This window comes from Dicentrarchus labrax, unplaced genomic scaffold (assembly GCF_905237075.1).
Source record: "Dicentrarchus labrax unplaced genomic scaffold, dlabrax2021, whole genome shotgun sequence".
NCBI lineage: Eukaryota > Metazoa > Chordata > Actinopteri > Moronidae > Dicentrarchus > Dicentrarchus labrax.
Genome location: NW_026136709.1, coordinates 14,372,203 through 14,395,910, shown reverse-complemented (window position 1 = coordinate 14,395,910; position 23,708 = coordinate 14,372,203). Strand labels below are relative to the sequence as shown.

The 23,708-nt window shown below is 39.4% G+C and overlaps 3 protein-coding genes across 5 annotated transcripts; all 3 read left to right on the top strand.

The window, feature by feature from the left end:
* Nucleotides 1–1,228: 1,228 nt before the first annotated feature.
* On the top strand, nt 1,229–9,368 carry LOC127369315 (glycine--tRNA ligase). Of its 3 annotated transcripts, none has more exons than XM_051410560.1 (17): nt 1,229–1,361; nt 1,857–1,978; nt 2,134–2,236; nt 2,331–2,472; nt 2,591–2,679; nt 3,755–3,831; nt 3,934–4,079; nt 4,169–4,318; nt 4,397–4,559; nt 5,764–5,928; nt 6,015–6,123; nt 7,263–7,407; nt 7,500–7,585; nt 7,674–7,783; nt 7,891–7,984; nt 8,582–8,772; nt 8,871–9,368. In XM_051410560.1, the coding sequence occupies exons 1-17, from the start codon at nt 1,244–1,246 to the stop codon at nt 8,982–8,984; spliced, it is 2,124 nt and encodes a 707-aa protein (XP_051266520.1). In that variant the 5' UTR covers nt 1,229–1,243; the 3' UTR covers nt 8,985–9,368. The 3 variants fall into 3 exon arrangements, with proteins under 3 accessions (XP_051266520.1, XP_051266522.1, XP_051266521.1); XM_051410562.1 differs by having other exon boundaries at nt 1,233–1,361; nt 1,877–1,978; XM_051410561.1 differs by having other exon boundaries at nt 1,235–1,385; nt 1,877–1,978.
* Nucleotides 9,369–9,941: 573 nt separating this feature from the next.
* Nucleotides 9,942–18,543, top strand: hhatlb (hedgehog acyltransferase like, b). The gene is made up of 13 exons (XM_051411218.1): nt 9,942–10,020; nt 10,123–10,157; nt 12,160–12,297; nt 13,471–13,538; nt 13,628–13,741; nt 15,374–15,568; nt 15,666–15,875; nt 16,858–17,029; nt 17,149–17,293; nt 17,387–17,422; nt 17,513–17,714; nt 17,785–17,926; nt 18,008–18,543. The coding sequence occupies exons 3-13, from the start codon at nt 12,192–12,194 to the stop codon at nt 18,232–18,234; spliced, it is 1,617 nt and encodes a 538-aa protein (XP_051267178.1). The 5' UTR covers nt 9,942–10,020; nt 10,123–10,157; nt 12,160–12,191; the 3' UTR covers nt 18,235–18,543.
* Nucleotides 18,544–19,678: 1,135 nt separating this feature from the next.
* Nucleotides 19,679–23,576, top strand: klhl40b (kelch-like family member 40b). Its single transcript, XM_051411396.1, has 6 exons — nt 19,679–20,979; nt 21,557–21,717; nt 21,811–21,918; nt 22,011–22,196; nt 22,627–22,776; nt 22,985–23,576. Exons 1-6 carry the CDS (start codon nt 19,852–19,854, stop codon nt 23,094–23,096), a joined length of 1,845 nt encoding a protein of 614 aa, XP_051267356.1. The 5' UTR covers nt 19,679–19,851; the 3' UTR covers nt 23,097–23,576.
* Nucleotides 23,577–23,708: the final 132 nt, after the last annotated feature.

Here is a 23,708-nt window from a genome sequence, read left to right as displayed (position 1 = left end):
CAGTGGTACAGACACATTCAGACACATCTTCTGTGATGAGAGGATCAAATGTTGCTCATGTAGACTGAAATCCACCAGCATAAAATACTTTTAACTCAAAAATAAAAATAAAGGACTGAAGGGGATACTGCGTCATTTATCTCTATATTATTTTTTAATATTATATGATATATAATATTGTTGCATTTGGTAACATCAACATCCTTTTTCTTTCTAAATGATCTAGATTTTTATTTTTTACTGTCTTTGTATGAGACATGAGGATTATTTAACAAGTTAATTTTGTAGATTGATAAATGAGGCTTTACATTAATAAGAGGTGTAAGTATGAATTGATTGTTAACCACATTTGATTGATGTGTGGCAACAAATATCTTAAAATATGTATTTGAAATGCTAAAATTAGTTCTGTAGGGACTTTTGATTTAAATTAAAATGAAATTAAGTTTGATCTTAAGTGTCCTGGATCATTTTTGTACAAAGCGGTCTGTAGCCTATTGATTTGTATGTTCTGCAGGTATTGAACACTGACCTGCTTCTTGTTTCCTTTCACACCCCGGATACATACTAGGCCTGTTTGGTTAATCTGGAAACATTAACTCAATTAGTGTAACATAACATCAAACTGCTGTTTTTCTCTTCTCACCCCTGTGAATTAGGGATTTATTTCAACCAGAACAGTTTGTGAGTATTGGAACAGTGGAAAGACTGGCTGACTAAGGAAATGAGGTAGAAAGGGACAGAACAAAGGTCTTCTACCACACAATGCAGTTCATGGTTGGAGTCTCAACCCTATGGACTCCACCCTTTAAATTGTCTTTTGCATTGCTACTTAACATTGTAGAAAATATCTAGTTTTAATATTGTATTTTCAGTTTATTCTGTCACATTTGACATTTTCCTAAAACTATTTGTGTTGTGCTGTTGTGTACAGAACTAGGAGTGGGAGGAACAAGGGGTTAAAAGGGTCCCAACAAGGTTTCTACCCACCAGGTTAATACTGCCATGGCTGATGCATGTAATAGTAAGGAATCTATGTTATCTGGGTTGTTAATAAATGTTAGGCAGGTGGTATATGCTCATGTTTTTATGGCAGAGTAGGCCATTTGTCTGAGTTTCCTGGATGATGCAACAGAAAGCCCTGGTTTCAGACACCACTACATACTAGTCAGACTGCACAGAAACCTGCTCCTCCCCTTCACTTGCCTCAGCTAAAAGAGAGCCTGAAGGAAAGTGAAAACAGATGAGTGTGGAGCTGATCGACGGCAGACTGCAGGAGGATCGTGCTGCAAGGAGCTTTTTTAAACGTGTCGAAGATGGAAGAAGTACTGGCGCCTTTAAGGGAGGCGGTGAGGGAACAGGTGAGATATGCGGACAGGTTACAGGTAAAAACATTGTAGAATTTTAAATGTCCTGATTAGAGAGTTGGTTAAATACTTCAAAAGGATTTCTGTATTTGGATCATTAAGTTATAATTTTACACTCATAAATAAAAGATGATTTTAATGTTTAGCATCTAAGCAGAATTCTAAAAATATACATGGTTTTACAGGACATTTCTATGAGAATGAAAACAGATTCTGTACCTTGTTCGGCTCCATTGTTGCAGGTTTCTTGCTATTTTTTCAGTTAAATTAGAATCTTATTGTGTGAAAACTAAAGTGAAAGTACCTCCAAACATATTTTATGAGATCATTAATAGATTAAAAAGAAAAACAAAGACTACAGCTGTCTCCTTTTATTAGTTTTTATTTCTAGAAATATACAGGCCACGTGTACGTGAATCAATTAAAGATTAGAATCATTCTTACAGAAATAACAAATTTAAATATGAAATCCGTTGTTCTCTGAGGTAGCACATGATATTTGTCTGCAGGGTGACCTTGTGCATCAGCTGAAGGAAAAAGGCGCCACAGAGTCGGAGCTGGGCAGAGCTGTTGCAGAGCTGAAAGCCCGGAAGAAGATTCTTGAAGCAAAGGTCAAGAGTCTCACAACTGCTGGTTAATCTTTTTTCTGAAACACCTCGGTTCCACTTTCTATTTGTCAGAGAACATTTTTGTTATTTTCAGTTCCTCATTGAGTTTGCAGGTTAATAGTCTAAACCATCATGCCATTATGCACCCTCCCTTGTAGGAGCTAGCTCTGCAGCCCAAAGACGACACAGTGGACAGAGTGAAGATGGAGGATACCTTAAAGAGGAGATTCTTCTACGATCAGGCTTTTGCCATATATGGAGGTAAAATATAAAAAAAAACACAGAGCATGCACAGTTCCAGGAAGATATTACTTCAAAATATTAAAACATGCAGACTGATCACTGTTTGTTTCAGGTGTGAGCGGCCTGTACGACTTCGGTCCTGTGGGCTGTGCCCTGAAGAACAACATCCTGCAGGTGTGGAGGCAGCACTTCATCCAGGAGGAGCAGATCCTGGAGATCGACTGCACCATGCTGACCCCCGAGCCTGTCCTCAAGTAAGTTGCAACAAACTCAACAAAACATGTCCAACATTTTCTATTCCAGCTCGTCTTCCTGACTGAGAATGGAAGACTTTGCGTCACATTTGCACTAAAAGCTGTTGGCTCTTCTCAGGACGTCGGGGCACGTGGATAAATTCGCTGACTACATGGTGAAAGATGCCAAGACGGGAGAATGCTACCGCGCTGATCACCTCCTCAAAGGTGACTTTATCCTACCACCATTATGTCATTCAGAGGATTAAAACGGGCCCCGCCTAGTTCAGTGCCTCCCCTGAGCTTAACATGATTTCCCTGCTTTGCTTTCAAGGTGTCAGATTTCATCCTTAAAGAGAGGAATGACCTCAGAGCAGATGATTACTAGCTGAGATGTGAATGTTCAAATTATAACAATAATCTCTGAAACGTCAGGCTGACAAAATATATCATAATAATCAACCTGCCACTAGATATTGCTGTTTGAATTCTTCTCTGCAGAGAAAGCCTTAAAACAAAAAAAAAAAAAAAAAACGTTTAAGATCATCTACAGGTTTTTACTTGCCTTACTGGGTTAGGTATCCTCAGGCCAGGGCAGGAGTTCATAAGCAACTGGTTTTTCAGGTGTTCTTTAATCTGGAGTCCATCTGTGAAAAACATTTGATAAATGTTTTATTTATAGTAACAAAACTAAATACTTAAAAACCAGTTGAAAATCAGCTGACACAGTATCTCATTTTCTGTCTGTAATTCAGAGTAAAACAGTGTCAAGTCAAGTGTATTGTAGTCAAAGTGAAAAAGGGACATTTTACAGCCTCGGATTGTTCTATAGAAGTATTTTGAGTGATTACCACTAATTCTTTGTACATTTATTTTTTTATTTATTTTCTGGCATGAGAAGTCAAACTTACAGCTAAGTTTGTGCTTTAAGAAACTCCACCCTGCATGTGGGATAAGGACAGATAAAAGGCTGATAAGACAAAAATACCAAATGAAAATTAACCTCCTGAGAGACATTAAGACAATAGGAACCTTATATTTATTACACACTTTACTGCCTCTAATGCCGAAACCTGGTAAATATTTTCCATTTTGTGCCTGAAACTTATCAACTGTATGATGCCACAGGACGTCTCTATAAGTAGCTTTTGAGACCATGTGATTTTCAAACAAGACCTCATAGTAACCTAACATCATGATTAATAATTAAGATTGATTAAAAAGGTCAGGATGTCAAGCAGAATGTGTTTCTTTGACTGAGTCACTGTAACAGCTGCTTAATGAAGTGTTTGTTCCCTCACAGCTCACTTAAAAAAACTGATGTCTGATGAGAAATGCTCTGCAGAGAAGGTGACTGAGATGGAGGACGTAATCACTCAGGTGGGTGCTACACAAACACACGCACAAACACACACACACACAAAAGATATATGGAAGTTGTCGAATATACTGACAAATAATCCTCTTAATGGTTTGCTCCAGATGGACAACTACACCCAGCAGGAGCTGACTGATCTCTTTGTGAAATACAACGTCAGGTCTCCCTCAACAGGAAATGACCTCACACCTCCCGTCTCCTTTAACCTGATGTTTCAGACGTCTATTGGGCCTGGCGGGAATACGCCTGGGTACTGATCAATACAAACACTTCATCTCATCTTGTCTTTTCCTCTTTGATTGTCTGTATTAAAATGTGTTAACTAACTGTGCCTTACAGCTATCTGAGGCCTGAAACGGCTCAGGGAATGTTCCTCAACTTCAAACGCTTGCTGGAGTTTAACCAGGGAAAACTTCCCTTTGGTGCCGCTCAGATCGGAAACTCCTTCAGGAACGAGATCTCTCCTCGCTCTGGACTCATTCGTGTGAGGTAGTCAGAAACTCCTTAATTCCTCTACCGCACATTACAGTGACTATACAGTGAGACATAAACATATCCTGCTTACAGGGAGTTCACCATGGCTGAGATCGAGCACTTTGTGGATCCGAATGAGAAAGTCCACCCTAAATTCTCCAACGTGGCCGACCTAGAGATCCTGTTGTTCTCCTCCAAAGCCCAGACCAGTGGCCAGTCAGCACAAATCATTAGGCTGGGCGATGCTGTGGAGCAGGTAGGAATGATTTAATTGACTTATTATTTTATTATTATTTACTTATTATATAATGCAAGCATGTGTTTATTGTAACGGCTGAAAACATGCCTGGTCTAATGTGGCCATAGTTACAATGTTATAACTGTAATTTAACATTATAAACCTTTAATGCAACATCAAATAGCAGGAAATAGAAGATGTTATTATAAACATATATACTGTATTCTATAAAGTTACTGTGTGCTATAGAAATATATTTTTTCTGCAAAATGATATATAGATTATTTAATTTACTAACAAGAAAACTATAAACACATTAAACTTTAATAAATGAATATTGTTGAAACTAACATTATTTAAAACTAGTGCAGTGCCCGTAGGAAGTATGTATTGCTATAGAAAAGTGGGAGGTTAAGTAGCTTTTTCATGGATGGCCAAATGAGGTTGAAGGTGTAGCAGCTAGCTACAGACGAACATCCACAGATTCCGATTCCAGTTTGTTGTCCTCGTGTATCTGGATCTCCTCAGACCGGAACAGACTCGGTCCGGTAACTCGTTCAGTCTCAGTAATCCACAACAGTCAGTTTAGATGCACAGAACGGGACCGAACAGCCGGCAAAACCCGCTGCAGGTATATCAACATGTTTCTTAAGGTGTGTTGTAGGGGTGGGCTCTGCAGTGATTGGCTCTGCAGTGATTGGCTCTGCAGTGATTGGCTCTGGTGCGCATGTGGCTATGGTGGCTATGGTTGACAATGCTAGCGGAATTCGTAAATAATTTATGAAATCATTTATTAACGGTATCTTTGTAGTCCAAACAAAGCCGACGTTGCACACCCTTAAACCACACAGCAGCCATGTTGAAACTCTCAGGTCAGTCTGATCCTGATCTGCAGAGATATTTGAGACTCAGACAGACAGACAGACAGACAGACAGAGATTTCTTGCTTTTATAGAGAGATATACATATTTAACATAAATAGTAAATAGATTTACAGGATAATTTGTTGTAATTACATTATATATTACTTTAAAGTGAAGTTAGGAAACGAGTCTACAGCCAGAATCAACTTAAAATGAAAGTTGCTTGTTGCTGCTTTAAGTAAAAGATCTAAGTATCTGTTTCCACAACTGAATAAATGTCGCAAAAATTATCTTTCATGTTCAGATCTGTTGGTTTATTCTGTATTTGTCTGACTATCATCATAACAACTTTATTGCAGGGAGTGATCAACAACTCAGTGTTGGGCTACTTCATTGGAAGAATCTACCTCTATCTAACTAAAGTGGGGTTGTCCAAAGGGAAAGTGCGCTTCCGTCAGCACATGGAAAACGAGATGGCTCACTACGCCTGTGACTGCTGGGATGCGGAGTCCAAAACCTCCTATGTAAATGCTTTTCTCTTTTATTGACATATATAGATAGAGATCTTTGGAGCTATGTTCGTCGAGACAAGCTTGTTTTTCTCCCTCAGGGTTGGATTGAGATCGTGGGCTGTGCTGACCGCGCCTGCTATGACCTCTCGTGTCACTCCAGAGCGACCAGAGTCCCTCTAGTGGCTGAAAAACCCCTGAAAGAACCCATATCCTTCTATTCTCCCAGCCCAGAAAAACTTACAATAATCTATGACCATGTTTGTATGTTGTGTGCATACACCGCAAAAATTATATCTAAGAATGTAAACATGCTACAGTTCATTCAGAGTGTGGTTTATTATTGTACACAGGGAGTTTGCAGTGTTGTCCTCTACAGTGTATTTTCTGATATTACCAGTAGGTGTCGCCAAAGTCAGCAATGTTAATTTCTGGATCTTTGAAGTCCTCCTTCACTCAAAAATGTGTTCTGCTTATTATCCCGGTATTTTGGATGTTTGAGTTCACTGTGCAGAATGATGAATGTGCAGCGTTTGACACTAGAAGGATGTTTTTAACATTCAGCTGCTGAAGAATTTCTGTGAACACTTAAATCTGATTTTGTGACATTTCAACAACGGTGGAAACCAAGTGGATCAAATATACAAGTGTGATGTGAAGACCAGGTGACAACTGAGAATGGACTTGTCATCCGAGTAGGAGAGTTTTAAAATGATTTCCCTATTCATAAAGATCTGTGAGAAGAATTAGAATTATTTTGTTAGTAACCCATCAGACTCACATTAATGTTCAGAACATGGTATTTTATGTATTTAAATGTAATATAAATGAGTGGACTGATCTGCTTGGAACAATAATGTGTGCTTAATATGTTTTTATATGCAAAAAACACCTCTATCAGAAATACTAGAATATATGAATGTGCAAAGTTTGTTCGTCTCCAAAGTTTTAATGCTGGACAGAAGATGTCCCCTACTTCTCTGTAAAGTCCATTCTCAGTGTCTGTGCACTGGTGGCTTTCTGCAGGTTTCTACATCACACTTGTATATGTTGCATACTGGACCAGGATTACACAAATTATGCTTGTAGGCCCCTTAAATCCAGACTGATAATGAGCACAGAGAACCTTTCCACTTTCAGCAGACAAATGTAAAAAACATCCCTGTAGTGTCAGACTCTGCACACACATCATTGTGCACAGTGAAGCTCAAACATCCAACTGCAGGAACAAGAAGAAACACTTATTTTTGACTGGAGGGGGACTTGGGGTTTTCTATCTGCCCTTTTTAACTGAACCCGATTGTTTCCTTTGTTTGCAAACTGCTTTTACTCCTTAACGTCTTCACACAAAGTAGTAAATGTGGTCCAGTTTGAGCCCAACAAGGGAGCCATAGGAACAGCCTTCAAGAAAGATGCCAAGTTGGTTCTGGAGTACCTGGCTGTCTGCGATGAATGCTACATCAGTGATCAGGAGAAGCTTCTCAGTGAAAATGGGTAATTTCAGACCGCAGTGATGACGCTCATATGCCAAAGAAAAGGTTTACAAATGCGTTAATTTTGTTGTATTGTTGTGTTTATGTCTGCAGGGAGTTCAGCCTCGAGACAGCTGGCAAGACATTTAAACTGACCAAAGACATGGTCAGTGTGAAGAGGTTCCAGAAAACGTTGCACGGTAAGAGGCGACACCAAACCTGCCTCAGAGCTGTAGAGTACAACAGAGTTGTTCATGTGAGAAAACAACCGTCTCTCTTTTCCCACAGTGGAGGAGATTGTTCCCAATGTAATCGAGCCGTCTTTTGGCATCGGCCGAATCATGTACTCCATCTTCGAGCACTCTTTCCACGTCCGACAGGGCGATGAACAGAGGACGGTGAGAATGCTTCATAACAAGGAATGAGATTTTGAGTGAGAATCACATACCTGTTTTTGTTGTTCCACTGGTAATTTTTTTTAATTAAAGATTTATTTCTTGTCCAGTATTTCAGCTTCCCTGCCACTGTATCTCCATACAAATGTTCCATCCTTCCTTTGAGCCAAAACCAGGAGTTTATGCCATTTGTCCACCAGCTGTGTGAGTGGGGATGCTAACTTTCAGATATCAGTACAGTATTATTTAATTTAAAAAAATAGTTTGACATTTTGGTTAAATACTCTCATTTCTGTCTGTGAAGCTGGGGCCATCTTGGATTTAGCATAGCTTAGCATAAAGCTGGGACACTAGCATGGAAAATACCGATAAACTTACAAATATAAGACAAAGGAAACCAGACAAATTCTGTTAGCTTAGCATAAAGACTGGAAACAGGGAGAAACAGTCTGCCTGACTCTGTCCAAACGTAACAAACTCTGCCAACCAGCACCTCTGAAGTTAACTAATGAACACGGTATATAATCTGTGTAAAAATGAAACACTGTTACCAGGAGTTATGTACTATTTCTTCGTTGGGAACGGTAACTTCTTCAGTTTTTATGCTAAGCTAAGCATACTGGGTGCAGTATGTAGCTTCATTATATTTAATTACAGTATTCTCATAACAAGAAAAGTAAATATGGGCATTATCCTAAAAAGTCAAACTATTTCTTTCAATGTTTCTATATTTATATGAAATGTATTTTTTGCTATTTTCAAACTGATCACTAATTTTAGTTTTCTTCTTTCTCCTTTAAGCCGAGGCGATGACTAAATATGGTGTCTCTCACAAAGTGGACGACTCTTCAGGATCCATCGGGAGGCGTTACGCCCGGTCAGACGAGATCGGAGTGGCGTTCGGCATCACCATCGACTTCGACACGGCCAACAAGGCGCCTCACACGGCCACTCTGAGAGACCGCGACTCAATGAGGCAGATCAGGGCCGAGGTAGAAGAATCCAACAACTGCTTTAATGAACAAAGGCTTAAGTACAGTATCATGCACTGGCTGATTTGTATGTTCTAATATCTAAAATAATATTGCAGGTCACCGAGTTGCCAGGGATGGTTCGAGATCTGGCTAACGGCACTTTGATGTGGGCTGAGGTGGAGAGCAAGTACCCCATCTTTGAAGGACAAGAGACCAGCAAGAAGGAGTAAACAACCTGGGACTCCTCTACTCTATGCACAGGGACCAAATAAAGATTTCACCATTTTTTTTTTTTTTTACAACAAATCCTTATAAATTTTGTATTTTTATACACAGAAAAAAATAGTGTCTGTAAGTGGGTTTTGTTTATGATGGTATGATGGAGGATTTGAAGGTGAAGGAAAGCTCAACCAATCACAAACAAGCTGGACACAGTCCTCTATGGCCTATAACTTTCACCTGAGCAAGTCTCTTAACAAGTCCCAACAGATGTGTAGTGCTGATACTGTGAAAGCAGAAAACATAGATACAACCAGGTATGGACTTGTGTTTCATTCTGTGTTTTAATACTGTATACCTCAGTTAACCTTTCAAAATAAACCACTCACACTACAGTTGTTTCCTTGTGCTACTGTATCTGACTGCATTGTATTTTGTGTTGCTGTCACTAGACGGCACTGCATGTTGTCTCACAGTTCATTGTAGAATGCGAGAGGCATGGATGTTTGGCTGTGGCTCAAAATTGCAACAGGCTTAGACCCTCTCAAAACAGACCTGGCAACCGGGAATATGGAAAATAGCAACAAGAGAAAAGAGACAGGAGGTGTTTTAATTTGACAATTTAGTTATTATCACAGGACATTTATTATGTAGGACAATGCAGACATAAGCAAATTAATTTTACTTTTTCACGGTCAATGCATGCTCTTTTTTAATAAATTTGATGTTAAATGATATTTATCCCACTGAAGACAGACTCTTCTCTGCACATAATAAACCGTCATAGCTACAGGAAGTGGCTTTAGATCAGGTTTACCCTCTGCTGCGTCGGAAGTGGATGGTAGAGTAAGTTGAAACATGCAAAAGATAACTGTGACTCCTCACGTTGTGAGGCTTATAGTCTGTTAGCAGTCCTCCTGTTCCGCCCCCTCTGTGTCAGTGGTCAAAGTATAAATACATCATGTCACCTTTACCCGGCGGCAGCTCCCTGTCAGGGAGTCAGAGGGACCCGCAGCCCACCCTGCGCTGTGCAGATGCGGAACACATGTAAAGTTTACATTTTCTCACCTGTTTTTCTTTTGTAATATGAAGTTTTAATCTGCGCTTTCAACTTTTTTAAATTTGTATTTTTTTGTTGCGTTTTTAAAGCAACTTTCTTCGGGTCGGCAACTGCTGCGTTCAAGGTCAGTATCAGAACAGGTGCTGCTGGAGGACAACTGAAGTGCATGACCGTGTGGCATTTACACAGCAGGCATCTCACTCACATTGTGCAGAGACAACAGGGAGGGTAATACAGCTAAAATAAATAAATAAAAGTTCGGTTGCTGTGGAAACCTGAAAGACAATTTTGATTTGATTTCCGGATTACAAATCAATACAGCGACATTTTGACTGATGAATAACTGGAGAGAAGTTGTTTGGTTAAAAATAGCATGCAGCTGTACTTTTGTTGGTGTGTTCACGTCTCATCAGTGGAAACTTGCCCATTTGCCCTCCACTGATCCTTTTTTACTTGATAATCACAAGTCAGGAAAGATAAAAATAAAATCCCCACTTTAACACAATCATTAGAGACAAGAGGATCACATGATTCAGCTTCTTGTGTTACAGAAGAAACACCAAGATAAAGCAGGCAGCTGTGTTATATAGCATGAGATAGATAAAGTAGAAGAAATCCTTTACCTGAGTGCATTTACTCCATTTGATGCTACTTTATTCTTCTACTCCACTACATAAACCTATCACAGTGGAGATATTCTTCTTTTTTACATGTATTTGATAGATATTAGTAAGTTTGTTTTCTTTTGTTTTACATAGAATCAAACGTCAAACATCATCAAATAACTCTGAAAGGAGGCAGAAGTACTTTTACTTTGATGCTTTAACAAGATTTTACTGCTAAATCAACCCTGTCTCATGGAAATGGTGTTTTATTTCTACTTAAGTAAACATTTGAATACAGGAGTATCTTACCTTTACGTATTGCAACTTTTATTCAAGTAGATATTAGTATTTTGATATAATGCCCCAATCATAACACACCTTTACTGTATTAAGATATCATTTATATTAATAATAGAAGTGTTGGCAGTGAGCTCTAAGCTCTGAAATGTTTGTAAAAAATACTGTTCAAGTTAAAGTTGTGTAATAATGTTGGTCTAATACAAGACAGTGGTAGAAAGTTACATTTACTCAAATACTGTGCTGTACTTTCCTTCAGTACTTAAATCTTTTCACTTCTACTACATTTCACAGGAAAATATTATACTTTGTACCTTAATGTCTTTACTTATTACTTTTGCAAACAAAATACAACAAGAAGTGATGAATTAAACAACCCACCAGTGTATGAAGCAGATGAAATTAGCTCAACTTTGACCAACTACAATATTAAAGTACTGCTTACATGCTATTGCATCAATACAATTATCCAACAATATAAGATTGACATACAGGGGCCATTCTTCATAATGAATACTTTTATTTTGTTGCTAATACTCCTATAGTTTTACTTAAGTCAAATTTTGAGTGGAGTTCTTTTACTTTTAAAGAGTTATTTAAAATATTTACATTGTGGTTTTGCAACTTTTTCTCAAGTAAAGGATCTGAATAGGTCTTCCACCATTAGGACAAGTTCTAATCACTTCACATGCAGTTTACGGTCATAATTTACTGACCTCATTATGGCCATCAGAGAAAGTAGAGAAAATGCTAAAGCTCCCTCAGAAGTAAACTGGACTGAAAGTGTCACAGAATATATTTATACTTGAATATATAAAAACCACATGAAGTATCTTTTGTTACTTTCCACCTCTAATAAAATGTCAGGGCAAGTACAGTACCTCACACGTGACAGTGACCTAAATCAAGAATGATTGACAAGCTGAGACGTGTATTTTTAGTTACAGTTGGAATAGATGTCTCTCATACAAACATTCAAGTTGCATTGTTGCACTTTCCTTTTTAGTTTTACGCTTACAGCTGCTGGTTCAGGGTCTGTACAGTGTGTTAATAATAAGAGAGTGAGGAGGTCACTGATGATCACTGTGCAAACCATCAGGATGTGTTTGCTTTTTGGGTGTGCAAAAGGAAGCCTCGGCATGCTGTAAGGCCACAAGTTGTCATTTCAGAAGTTAAACCTGTTTTAGTCGTACTGATAAAGTGGTTTGTTGTTGTTGTGTTCAGGAGCCTCCAGTGCTCCTCTTGTCAGAGTCACGATGGGGATCAAAGCTGCTCTTCCCAAATATGAGATCTATTTCTACAACACGGTGCTGTGCCTGGCCATGTTCTGGGCTTCCAGCTGGATCTTTGAGGTGTCCAGTTGTGAGTATGAGGAAGCACACACAACACACACACACACACACACACACACACACACACACACACACACACACACAAACAAACACACATACAGTCAGTTTCCTGCTAATAGCACATGTAAACAGGTTTGGCAGAGATTCATCCCCTGTCTTGAAAACTGCTTGCATAAAAGTGCTCAATAAATTCAATTAAAGGACCAGTGTGTATGATTCTGTGTCATCTAGCGATTAAGTTTAAGATTGCAACTAACTGTCATCTGTATTGACAACCCGAGAATGAGAATGGGCTGTGAAATGTGTAGGAGAAACTTGCAAAGAATGTAAAAGGCCCTATCTAGAGTCAGCGTTTGGTTTGTCTGAGCTACCGTAGAAACATGGCGGTTCAACATGGTGGCCTCCACTGAAGGCAACTGTAGATAAAAACAGCTAATTCTAAGGTAACGAAAACATGATTTCTATATTCAGGTGATTATAAACTAATGAAAACACACCTATGAGTGTTATATTCAATCCCTGCCTAAATGTTACACACTGGACCTTTAAATGATACATCTGGTGATATTTTCTATATTTTTTATTTTCAATAAATGCCATGACAAAACCAAACATGAACTGATCCTCCTAACAAGTGTTTCTCGATCCTTATTACTCAGAGAGCCACAGAGCTCCATTGTTGTCCAAAAACCATTTAGAACACATCAGTGAGACACACTGTTGTACTGGGTGATAATGTGACAACTGGGACACAGTGACACACAAATGTGCAGATTTGCAAACACAAAAACATGCATGAACTTCTCAAATCTTATATTTTTAAAGAAATCATCACATTAAGGCACAAGTTATAACTTCAGACACATACAGACAACACAATGTGCAGTATACATTTTGGGCCAGTGTCGCGGTGTGAGGGTGAAGTGTTGGAGCTATGCAGACCATGCAGAGGAGATCAGGTGTCACTATTAATATCACAGAGCACAGGAAGAAAAAGGGTCCTGTGTTGGCTCTTCACTGTCACTTGGAACAAGAGTTTCACATCTGCATTCAAGGACAAAAAAAATTTAATAAAGGAAAATAAAATATTATATCATGAGATGGAGATGTATGCTAAGTTTTGTTTCTGGTTGTGATTCAGTTTTTCATCAAATGTAATTATTTATTTCTCATCTTTTTCCAGCGAGTGCAAACAGAAAGACGTTCAAAACCAGCGTGAAGCCAGGATGGTACTACTTTGGGAGGAAAATGGTGAGAGGACGTACATAGTTTTTCAAGACGTTTGTCATTAATGTGAAACTGTTCCTAATTTGTTTTATTTTCCGCTCATTGATCCACAGGATACGGCCGATTTCGAGTGGATGATGTGGTTTTCGACCTTCAGAGAGCACATCCTGTTTGCTCTCTCCGGTCATGTGCTGTTCGCTAAGATCTGCTCCATGCTGGCTCCACAGGTGCTTCTACCGACTGACTCATTGATTTACTGATAGAGCTGTTGCAGGAAGACGAACATAGTCAAGGATGTAATTAAGCACTCAGGTTTAATGATCTGAGCAAAAACATTGAGCCACTGTGAAATGAAGTGGAAGAAGCAATCGGGTTCATCTCACTGTGTTGTTATTACGAATCCTCTTTGTCACAATTTATTTTTACAACAGTCGCTTTTTATATCATTAGCTAAACAGCAGATGACGAATGGGACCAGGTGGAAGGAAAAAAGAGAGTCAGATGGAGGGATGAAGAATGAAGTAGAGAAATAGAAATGTAGCTCTATATTTAGAAAGATCACTTGTGTCAGTTTGGTTTGGTTAACAACACTGAACCAAATGTTGTGTGTCAGCTGAGTTTCTCGTGCTGATTAAGTGTAGATCGTCACTTTGTGTGCACTGTGTGAAAATGCAGCAGTTTGACGGAGTAAAAAAGTGTTTCTCAGTCATCAATTGACTGCAATCAGATGTTATTATCTGCAACATTGTGGAGGAATTTATATTTACAACTTACTTACTAAAGCCAGACACAAGCTACATTACTTGATTGACTTAAAATATCAACATTTTAATTGTAATTTTAATTTAGCTTTTAAAATGTGGCCTTACTGCCGTGGTTGAAGAAATACACCTACAAGGAACTTTGAGTTTCTGTTGATTCTGGCGCCCCCCTGTGGACAAAGGTAATGTTTTCTCCGCCTCATTTGATTGATTTCAAGGAGAATCTGACCATGTTGCAGGCATTAAGAATAACTATATAGAAATATCTCCTTGCTGATGGTGTGGTGTCTTTATGTGGGTCATATAAAGGCATCAGTATTACACTGAGACTGTTTTATAACTAGTTCAGAACTTCTTATAGTAGGTTTGAGTAAAAGTAGTTATGAATGTCTTATTACACAATAAAAAAAAGTAAAAGTCATGCATTTAAGATGAAAGTGAAGATGTTGTTGGCAGTGTAATTCTTGTTCCTCCCAACAATGCTCATACAATATCTATAGTAAGTATTAGCAGCCTTTTTTGCATGAGTACCCTGTTTAAAGTGCTACATTTATAATAATAATAATAAACTCTATTTATGCAGCACTTTCCAATACAATCTTACAAAGTGCTTCACATGGTTGGTACCAGGATTTAATGGCAATGAGGCAAAATAAAATCAAACAATTAAAATCATATAGAAGTGAGGTAGAATAAAAAGATAAATACCAACTACGAAACAGATAAAACATATTGCAAATTAACTGAACTGTGGAAAATACATTTACATTTATTTCATATTATATATTAAATTATTGTTATTTGAATTTTATTCCTGATTCATCACTGTCTGACTTTCAGATTTTGATTATCGCAGCATCAAGTTGTTAAGGTAGAGTTAATTTAGAAACTATAAATACTGTTGGGTAGTTCATCTGATCATAAAGTAACTAATCACTACAGCTGTCAGGGTATTTCCCTATAAAGTGGCTTAAAATGGAAATAAAAGTCAAGTTCAAGCACCTTACATTAGTACTTGAGTAGATGTACTCAGTTACATTCTACCACTGCCTTACTGCGTTATCGTTCATGTGGTGACACTTAATTTCCCTCCCACAGTACAGGTCTCTGGTGTACCTGGTGTACGGGCTGCTGGCTGTGTGGACCAGTATGGGTTGGACCTACGTCACCCTCATCCTGTCCCACTGCATCCTGCTCTACAGCATCTCCTTAGTGAAAATCCGCTGGCTTTGCTTTGTCACTGGTCTTTGCACCCTCGCTTCATTCAAGTGTGAACCCTTCGTCTCCTGGCAGGTAAACTGACAACAATTGTGAATTTGAATTTGAATTTGAATTGTTTCCTTTTTTTTCTTCTTTCATGCTTTACTTTCCCGGTTTCTACCCTGTGTAGGCGGGTTTTGTGGAGGGGGACTTTGAGCTGCGTCATATTCTCTTCTATGGAGGTTGTGGCTTCACTATAATGCGCTGTATGAGCTTTGCTCTGGAGAACTGCGAGAGGAAAGATGGAAACTACAACATCCTGGAGCTGCTCAAGTACAACTTCTACCTCCCCTTCTTCTATTTTGGGCCCATCATGACCTTTGATAAGTTTTATGTTCAAGTAAGTTGAATTAGGTTTTTATTCCTGGTCTTAATCCAGCAACTCAGTCATTGTTGAACCTTGTTAATTTAGTGCCTAGAGGGTGTTCATATTGTATTATATTATATATTCACAGAGCAGTGGTTGCTAACCTTTTTGGTTTGTTACCTTATAATATATATTATATATAAATATATCAAAATTATTGAAATAATTTAAAGCACAAGCAGCTAATCCTCACATTTCATTAAATATTGTTCTATGAAAAATTACTTAAATACTCATCTAAACAATACTACAATAATAATACAAATAATTTTCTGTCAATTGACTAATCGACTGATGCCTCTATATACTGTTGGCTAGTTTAATTAAAACATCTTATTTGTATTGGCAATTTGTCCCAAACTAAAACAAACTCAGAAAATCAAAGTCAAACAGCCACTGAGGCATCTAAAGAACACAGGTAAAAATATATCCGTTGTACAGGCAAACATATGTGCGTTGTGTGGTTTATTTTACATTTTTAGCAAACAAAGAACAACGACGTCTGCAGTCTCTCTGATGATAAAAACCATAAACCCTCCTCAGTGCCTGCCTGTCCTATACCAGACTGCCCATATATGTAGATTAACCTTCAAAACAAAAGCATTAACAAATACTCAAATCAACTAAAAAAAGGCTACTAGCATTGTAATCCAGATGTTTTCTTAAATATTACAAAATAATGAATATAAGGCATAAAAGAGTTAAGTACAAGTACTTCAAATATATATACCTGTACCTGACTAAATGCATTACTGTGAGGAAGAATATGAGAATATATTCATGGAAAAATGCTTACTGCTGTGTTCATGTAAAGACTCGGTAGCCTGAAAACACCGGTGCTGATTACAAACATTCATTTCTGCATCAACAACAAAATCAGAGCGCTCTCTGTGAGCTGTAGCATTGAAATGTGGACGTCTCTGGTTTTGTGACGTGTGTCTGCTGCCCTCTGCAGGCCAACAAGTCAGACCTGACCAGGAAGGAGCGGGAGATGTGGAATATCAGTGTGCAGGGCCTGATTCACCTGGGAGTCATCCTCGTAGTGGACGTCCTCTTCCATTTCATGTACATCCTCAGCATCCCCTCTGACATGAAGCTGCTGAAGCACCTCTCGGACTGGGCTCTAGGTCTGCACCCACCTCCCTGAAATACCTAGATTTATTCCAGTTGTTGTTATACTGTATGTTAAATTAATTAAAATGACAATATATTGACTGCATAACTAATGTTGCTGCATTGTTTCCAGTGGGGTTAGCTTACTTTAACCTGGTGTATGACTGGGTGAAAGCAGCTGTCATGTTTGGAGTCATCAACACAGTGTCCAGACTGGATCATCTGGACCCTCCCAAGCCCCCAAAATGCATCACTATGCTCTACGTGTTTGCTGAAACGTGAGTTGAGTTTACACAGCTTGATCCCATTTGGCTCATTACACTCAGCGCACAAATCTGTAATACTAAACCTGTTTTTTCCTCCTCTCATAGCCATTTTGACAGAGGGATAAACGAGTGGCTGTGCAAGTGAGTGTCTCAGAAAGATCAATAAAGTCAATTAAAGTCTTATTAATCTTGACAAACGTAGTGGTTCTGATGCTGCCTCATTATCCACAGGTATGTGTATGATTACCTGGGTGGGAAACACGAGAATGTGGTGGAGGAGCTGGTGGCGACGCTGTGCACCTTCGGCGTCACCATCATCTGGCTGGGACCCTGCGAGGTGGTGCTGATCTGGGCTTTCTTCAACTGTTTTGGCCTCAACTTTGAGCTGTGGACCGCCAAGTTCTTCTCCATGGAGCCTTTCGCTTCTTTTGAGGTTTGTGAGTGGAGGTTGCCTTCACATTTCACTGCTTTTTCAGTGTATATTAATAATGTTTTATTCACAGATGGCAATGTCAGAAGCAATGTCCCGCCGGATCAGAGCCATCTTTAATACTTTCAACTTCTGGTGCATCGTGTTGTACAACATCCTGGCCTTGAACAGTTTGGACTTCTCCAAGTTGGTCGCCAAACGGCTGCTTTTCAAAGGTGATTTTTTGGGGTTTTGAGGAGGGTTTCATGTTTTGACGGTCTACTTTATTAACAATTACGTTTTTTTTACCCGCCCAGGCTTCCCTATAACCACCATCATCGTCATGTTCGTGACCTACTGCCTGATTCAAGTGATTAAGGAGAGAGAGAGGAGGCAGGCCCTTATTGACGATCCAGATCCTCTTCCTCCTCCTGCTCCTGCTCCCCCTCCAAACGCCGCCACCAGCCCGACCGGCGCTGCAGCTGCACCCGCCGCCGCTGCTGCTCAGCCAGTCGCAGATCCCAGCAAGGAAAAAGCCGAGTAGATATTTGAAGTTAATAGTGAAGGACAGCCAACAGGATTATCACCAGGCCAGATTTTATTACACAAATTGTGCTGATGTAGAAAACAGCATTAACTGTAAATAAGTTAACCACCATTTAACTGTCTTTATACCTAAAAAGGAAAAAGTAGAGTTTCATAAAAGACATTTACTCAAAAATACAGTATAATGTCCAGTACACCTGTAGACTGTCCAGTAGCCACTGAACACTGTAGGAGATGTCAAACTATATTTCCTTTTTGTCAAACTTTGTCATTAATACAGAAAATAAACAGCAAAGATTTGTTCAAAGCGTCGTGTTTTGTGTCTTTATGGTTTATGTTTCCTTTCTGAATGAATTGTCTGAATATGAATGAGAGAAGGGCTCTTTTTACAGTCTGTGAGTCAGTGTTGCGTCCTGTCATCAGAGTTGTGAGGTATTTCTGTCGCGTTACTTCAGCAGCTAGCAGCGCAATTCATACTTGATGCCTCCACACTGGAAAATCTTTTAATACTGTCCTGTGGAACAGCTCTGGTCACACCTGTGGTGAATCACTACCTGGAGATAAAAATAGTTTGAATACTGTATGAAGGACATTAGTATATAAAATATATAACAACGTTTTCATCTAAATTCATTTGGTTTGAAGAGCTCCACACTGGTCTACTGAAACCTTTTAGCTTTTAAGGGTTCATTAATGTAATAATAGCATTTTTTAAATATGTAATAACACCACATTATGTAGTAACTAGACAAAATGTAATACATTTTCACTTCATTATGCAATAACATTTTACATTTATAACAATCTGCCACATTTTGTAATAAATTATTACATATTATGGTGGCTATTACAAAATGTGGGAGTTGTGCTTTTTATGAACTGCATTTTAAATGAGCTAAAGCTTTTTGATGGTGTTTTAGAGTCAACCCTGCTAGAAATAATGGTGTGAATGAGTTTCAGCATTTTACATTAAGTCCCTGAGTTTTGGCTGAGATTATAACAAGCTGATCTTGTTACTGCTTTTATGTGGCAGTTTAGACTAAGAGTCAACCATAATATAATTAGTCATAATAAAGTTAAAATATGTATATAACTACAATATAATATGTATAATATACTATACATTGATGCCATAACAATATTACGTAAATGTAGGAATAGACAAAGTGACACAGTTGCTATAATGACTCAGTTACACCCGACGGGGCAGCCTCTTAACCCATCTACTTCTGAACCCCCCATGACTCAGGATGGACATATTTCCCATGAGGCAATGGTTCAGCTGTCTGAGAGTGGGTGAATGTTTCTGGGGAGTGGGTAGGGGTGGGGTTTGAAGTGTGGATATTGCATTTCATGTTCCAGAATGAAGCCCATCGCTCCACACCGAGCACCCGGCCTATAAATAACCTGCCAGTTGGAGCTTAGTTGAAGGGTCAGGACAGCTGAGGAAGTAGGCCGTCCTGGGGTTCAGCTGGTGTGGGCTAATACCAGACTGACTGTGCCTCTGAATCCTCTTTCCAGGCTAGAAACTAGAACTGCTCTGCTATAAAGAAGATCCACTTGTTTGACTTGAAGCCCCTGAAAGGCTCTTCAAACTCCCCCCCGGCCAGGAACGATGGCTCTACCAATAAACCCCATGGACGAATCCAGGATGTACCAGCAGACGTTGCTCCAGGACGGCCTGTACGAACTGCTGGAGAATGACAAGCTGGTGGACTGTGTGCTGAAGATCAAAGACAAGGAGTTCCCCTGTCACCGGTTGGTCTTGTGTGCCTGCAGCTCGTACTTCCGCTCCATCTTTCTGTCCGACCTGGACGAGAGCAAAAAGAGAGAGATTGTCTTGGAGGATGTCGAGCCGGGTGTTATGGGGCTGATCCTCAAGTACCTGTACACCTCCAAAATCAATGTGACAGAGCAGAACGTCCAGGACATCTTCGCAGTGGCTAATATATACCAGATCCCTTCAATTTTCACTGTTTGTGTGTCTTTCCTACAAAAGCGCCTGAGCCTCAGCAACTGCCTGGCTATCTTCAGGCTCGGCCTGATGCTGGACTGTCCCAGGTTGGCTGTCTCAGCTCGAAACTACGCCTGCGAGCGCTTCCAGCTCATCTCCAGAGATGAGGACTTCCTCCAGCTGCTCCCCAGTGAGCTGGCAGCCATTTTATCAAACGACAAGTTGAACGTAGAGACAGAGGAGGCAGTGTTTGAGGCTTTGATGAACTGGGTGTCCCGGGACACTGAGAGCAGAGAGAAAGAGCTGCCAGGTTTGCTGGATTGTGTTCGTTTGCGTCTGGTCAGCGAGGACTACCTGAAGGAGAAAGTGGAGAAACACAAACTGATCTCTTCAAATCCTGAGTTGCAGCAGAAAATCCAGCTGGTGAGGGATGCTCAGGCTGGGAAAATGCCGGAGGTTAAAAAAAGCAAAAGCAAGAAGGAGGACGGTGGAGCAGAGAAAGATGGGGAGAATGAGGAGGAAGAGGAAGACGAAGGTCTTCTTCCAGGAATCCTGAATGACATCCTGCGGTTTGGCATGTTTAGCAGGAACTTGATACTGATGGTGAACGACACAGGTGCTGTGGCTTACGATCCGGCAGGGAACGACTGCTTTGTAGCATCACTTTCCACACAGGTTCCTAAGAACCACGTCAGCCTGGTCACCAAGGAGAACCAGATCTTTGTGGCTGGAGGATTATTCTTTGATGAACAGAACAAAGAAGACCCACTGTGCTCTTATTTCCTACAGGTAGGCAAAGCTATAGATAAAAAAAAAAACTGATTTCAAGTCTGTTGCTTATATACTTGAGTCTTTGAAATCCTGCAGCACTTCTGCCAAAGATTAAACAAGTAATAAATATTTGTTTTACCTTCATCGTTTCTACTGAAAGACACTCATTATTTGTGTTATGTCACAACTTTTAAAACCTACCCACCAGTATTTTACTCAAAATTGATGCTAAGCAGCCAAATTGTGTTTAAATGCACAAAACTTTATTTTACATTCTTCTACATTTGGGGTGAATTTTGGAAAAATGTGTATAAAATGATTAATATTTTGTGTTTGGGGTTTAATTATTTCACTGTAATGTAAAATAGCTTCAATGAAGAGCTGGAACAAGCTGAAACAGACTATATGTAGCCTATGTACCTGATAGTCTGTAAAAATACATTTTATTAATACTTGTAGTTAAATAAGGTGAAATACAAAAGTGAAGAACTGGATGTGTTTGTGTCTGTCTGCATGTGCACGTTACATACAGTATAGATACTTAATTTGACATAAATGCGACCCATTCACTAATGTTTGACTCCCGTGACCTCAGTATGACCCAGTCAGTGCCGATTGGCTGGGGATGCCTCCCCTCCCGTCCCCCCGCTTCCTGTTTGGGCTGGCAGAGGCTGAGAACGCCATCTTTGTGTTGGGAGGGAGGGAGCTGAAGGAAGAGGAGTGCACACTGGACTCTGTTTTAATCTACGACAGACAGTGAGTACAAGTTAAAATGAATGTAAATTACTAAATGGACTGCTGCTCTCAGGACTGAATCCTAATTAATTCCCTGTGGTTTCTCATTCACAGATCTTTTAAATGGGGTGAATCAGAGCCAATTCCTTATCCAGTATATGGACATGCAACCATATCCCACAATGATGTTGTTTATGTGATTGGAGGAAAGGGAGACGACAAGTGAGTATCAAGTGTGTCAATCATTTAAAACCCATCTGTGGCAACGTTGACCTTTTGACCCTTATTAGTTTATGTGTGTCTCTTGTGTAAAGGAGCTGTCTGAGGAAGATGTGCGCATTTGACGTCAAGAGATTTGAATGGAAGGAGCTTGCACCCCTAAAGACAGCACGCACTTTATTAGGAGCCACTGTTCATAAGGACAAAATATATGTGGCAGGAGGAGTCACCGACACTGGGCTGACAGACTCTGTGGAGGTGTACGACATCGCCACCAACAAGTGAGTTCCTTGAAATCAGCGAATAAGGCTGACAAACGTGAATGTGGGTGACACGTACAGTTTCTGGCCCGAGGCATGTGCAAAATAAGTGGCTGCTTGGGGCATGAAGTCACCAGGGGACCATAAAATTACAATTACAAATGGGATTTTTTTGGGTTGTTTTTTATGCAGTAGAAGAAATCACACTGAGGAAATATTGTTTATTGACCAGGGTATTGCATTTTCCAATCTTTTTCAGTGAATTAAACTGTAGTTTACTTGTTGTTCTTCACAATTTTAGATTATTAAATTAATTCATAAGCATTTGTTTCTTCAGGGGAAACATCAAAGTGACAATAATCTTATTTAAAACAGTAATTTTAGATTAAAATTAAACCACCTCTAGAAGTGTATTACACCTTACTGAAGTGTGTGTGTTTACATTTTTCAGGTGGTCAGACTTTGTAGCGTTTCCCCAGGAGCGTAGCTCTCTGAACCTGGTGTCTTTGGCCGATACGCTGTACGCTGTAGGAGGTTTTGCCATGATGCCTTTGGAGGACAGTGAAGAGATCGTTCCCAAAGAGATGAACGACATCTGGAGGTGGGTCATAATAACAAGACAGTTTCTTTTCATTAATCATCCACAATGGTGTCATGTTATTTTCAGGCAGAAATCATACTAACCATTTGCTCTGTAATGTTAATTTAGCCAACAAAATTGTATATTATTACGCCCAGCTGCACTGTTGATTGCTATTCTTTTACAGCAAGTTTTACCTTTCATGACCAAAGTCTGTTAATCTCCTCAGGTTTGATGAGACAGAGAAGAAGTGGACTGGGATCCTCAGAGAGATCAAATATGCTTCAGGGTCCACCATTCTGGGGGTCCGTCTAAATACCTTGCGTCTGAACAAGATGTAAAACCCCTTCCAGTCTCTGCTTGTTAAAGGAACAGTGTGTAGGATTTAGTGGCGGACTCAAATAAACACAGCTCATTCTAGGGTAACAAAAACACAACATTCATATTTTCAGTTGATTATACACAAATGAAAACACACCTTTGAATATTATATTCCATTTCTGCCATTAGAGCCTCCTAAATGTTACACACTGGACCTTTAACAGAAATCTGTGCTTGTTTAAGAGTCCAACCTGGAAAAAATCTGCTGAATGTGTTTGTTTTATTTTACACTACGCTGTAGCAGCTCTAATTATTTAACCGATTGGAACTAACTTCATCTTGGACAATCTTTTTTTGATTGAAGACATTTTTATATATGTGTGTTTCAGTGATTTTAATCTGATTGAGATTGTGAAACTGTAAACAGTCTGTAGCCTGCTGACATTTTATTTTTTTTTGCACTGTATGGAATAAAATTAAAAAGTATTTGACACCAGAAACTGTCTCGATAATCATGAAAAATGTGTTGAAGATGTGGATTTCCCAAAAGATGGTAGCAAAGTCATAACCTAGGTGCTTCAGAGAGCATTACTCGGACATGATACGGTTATAAAACGATTTCAGTTCCTCCG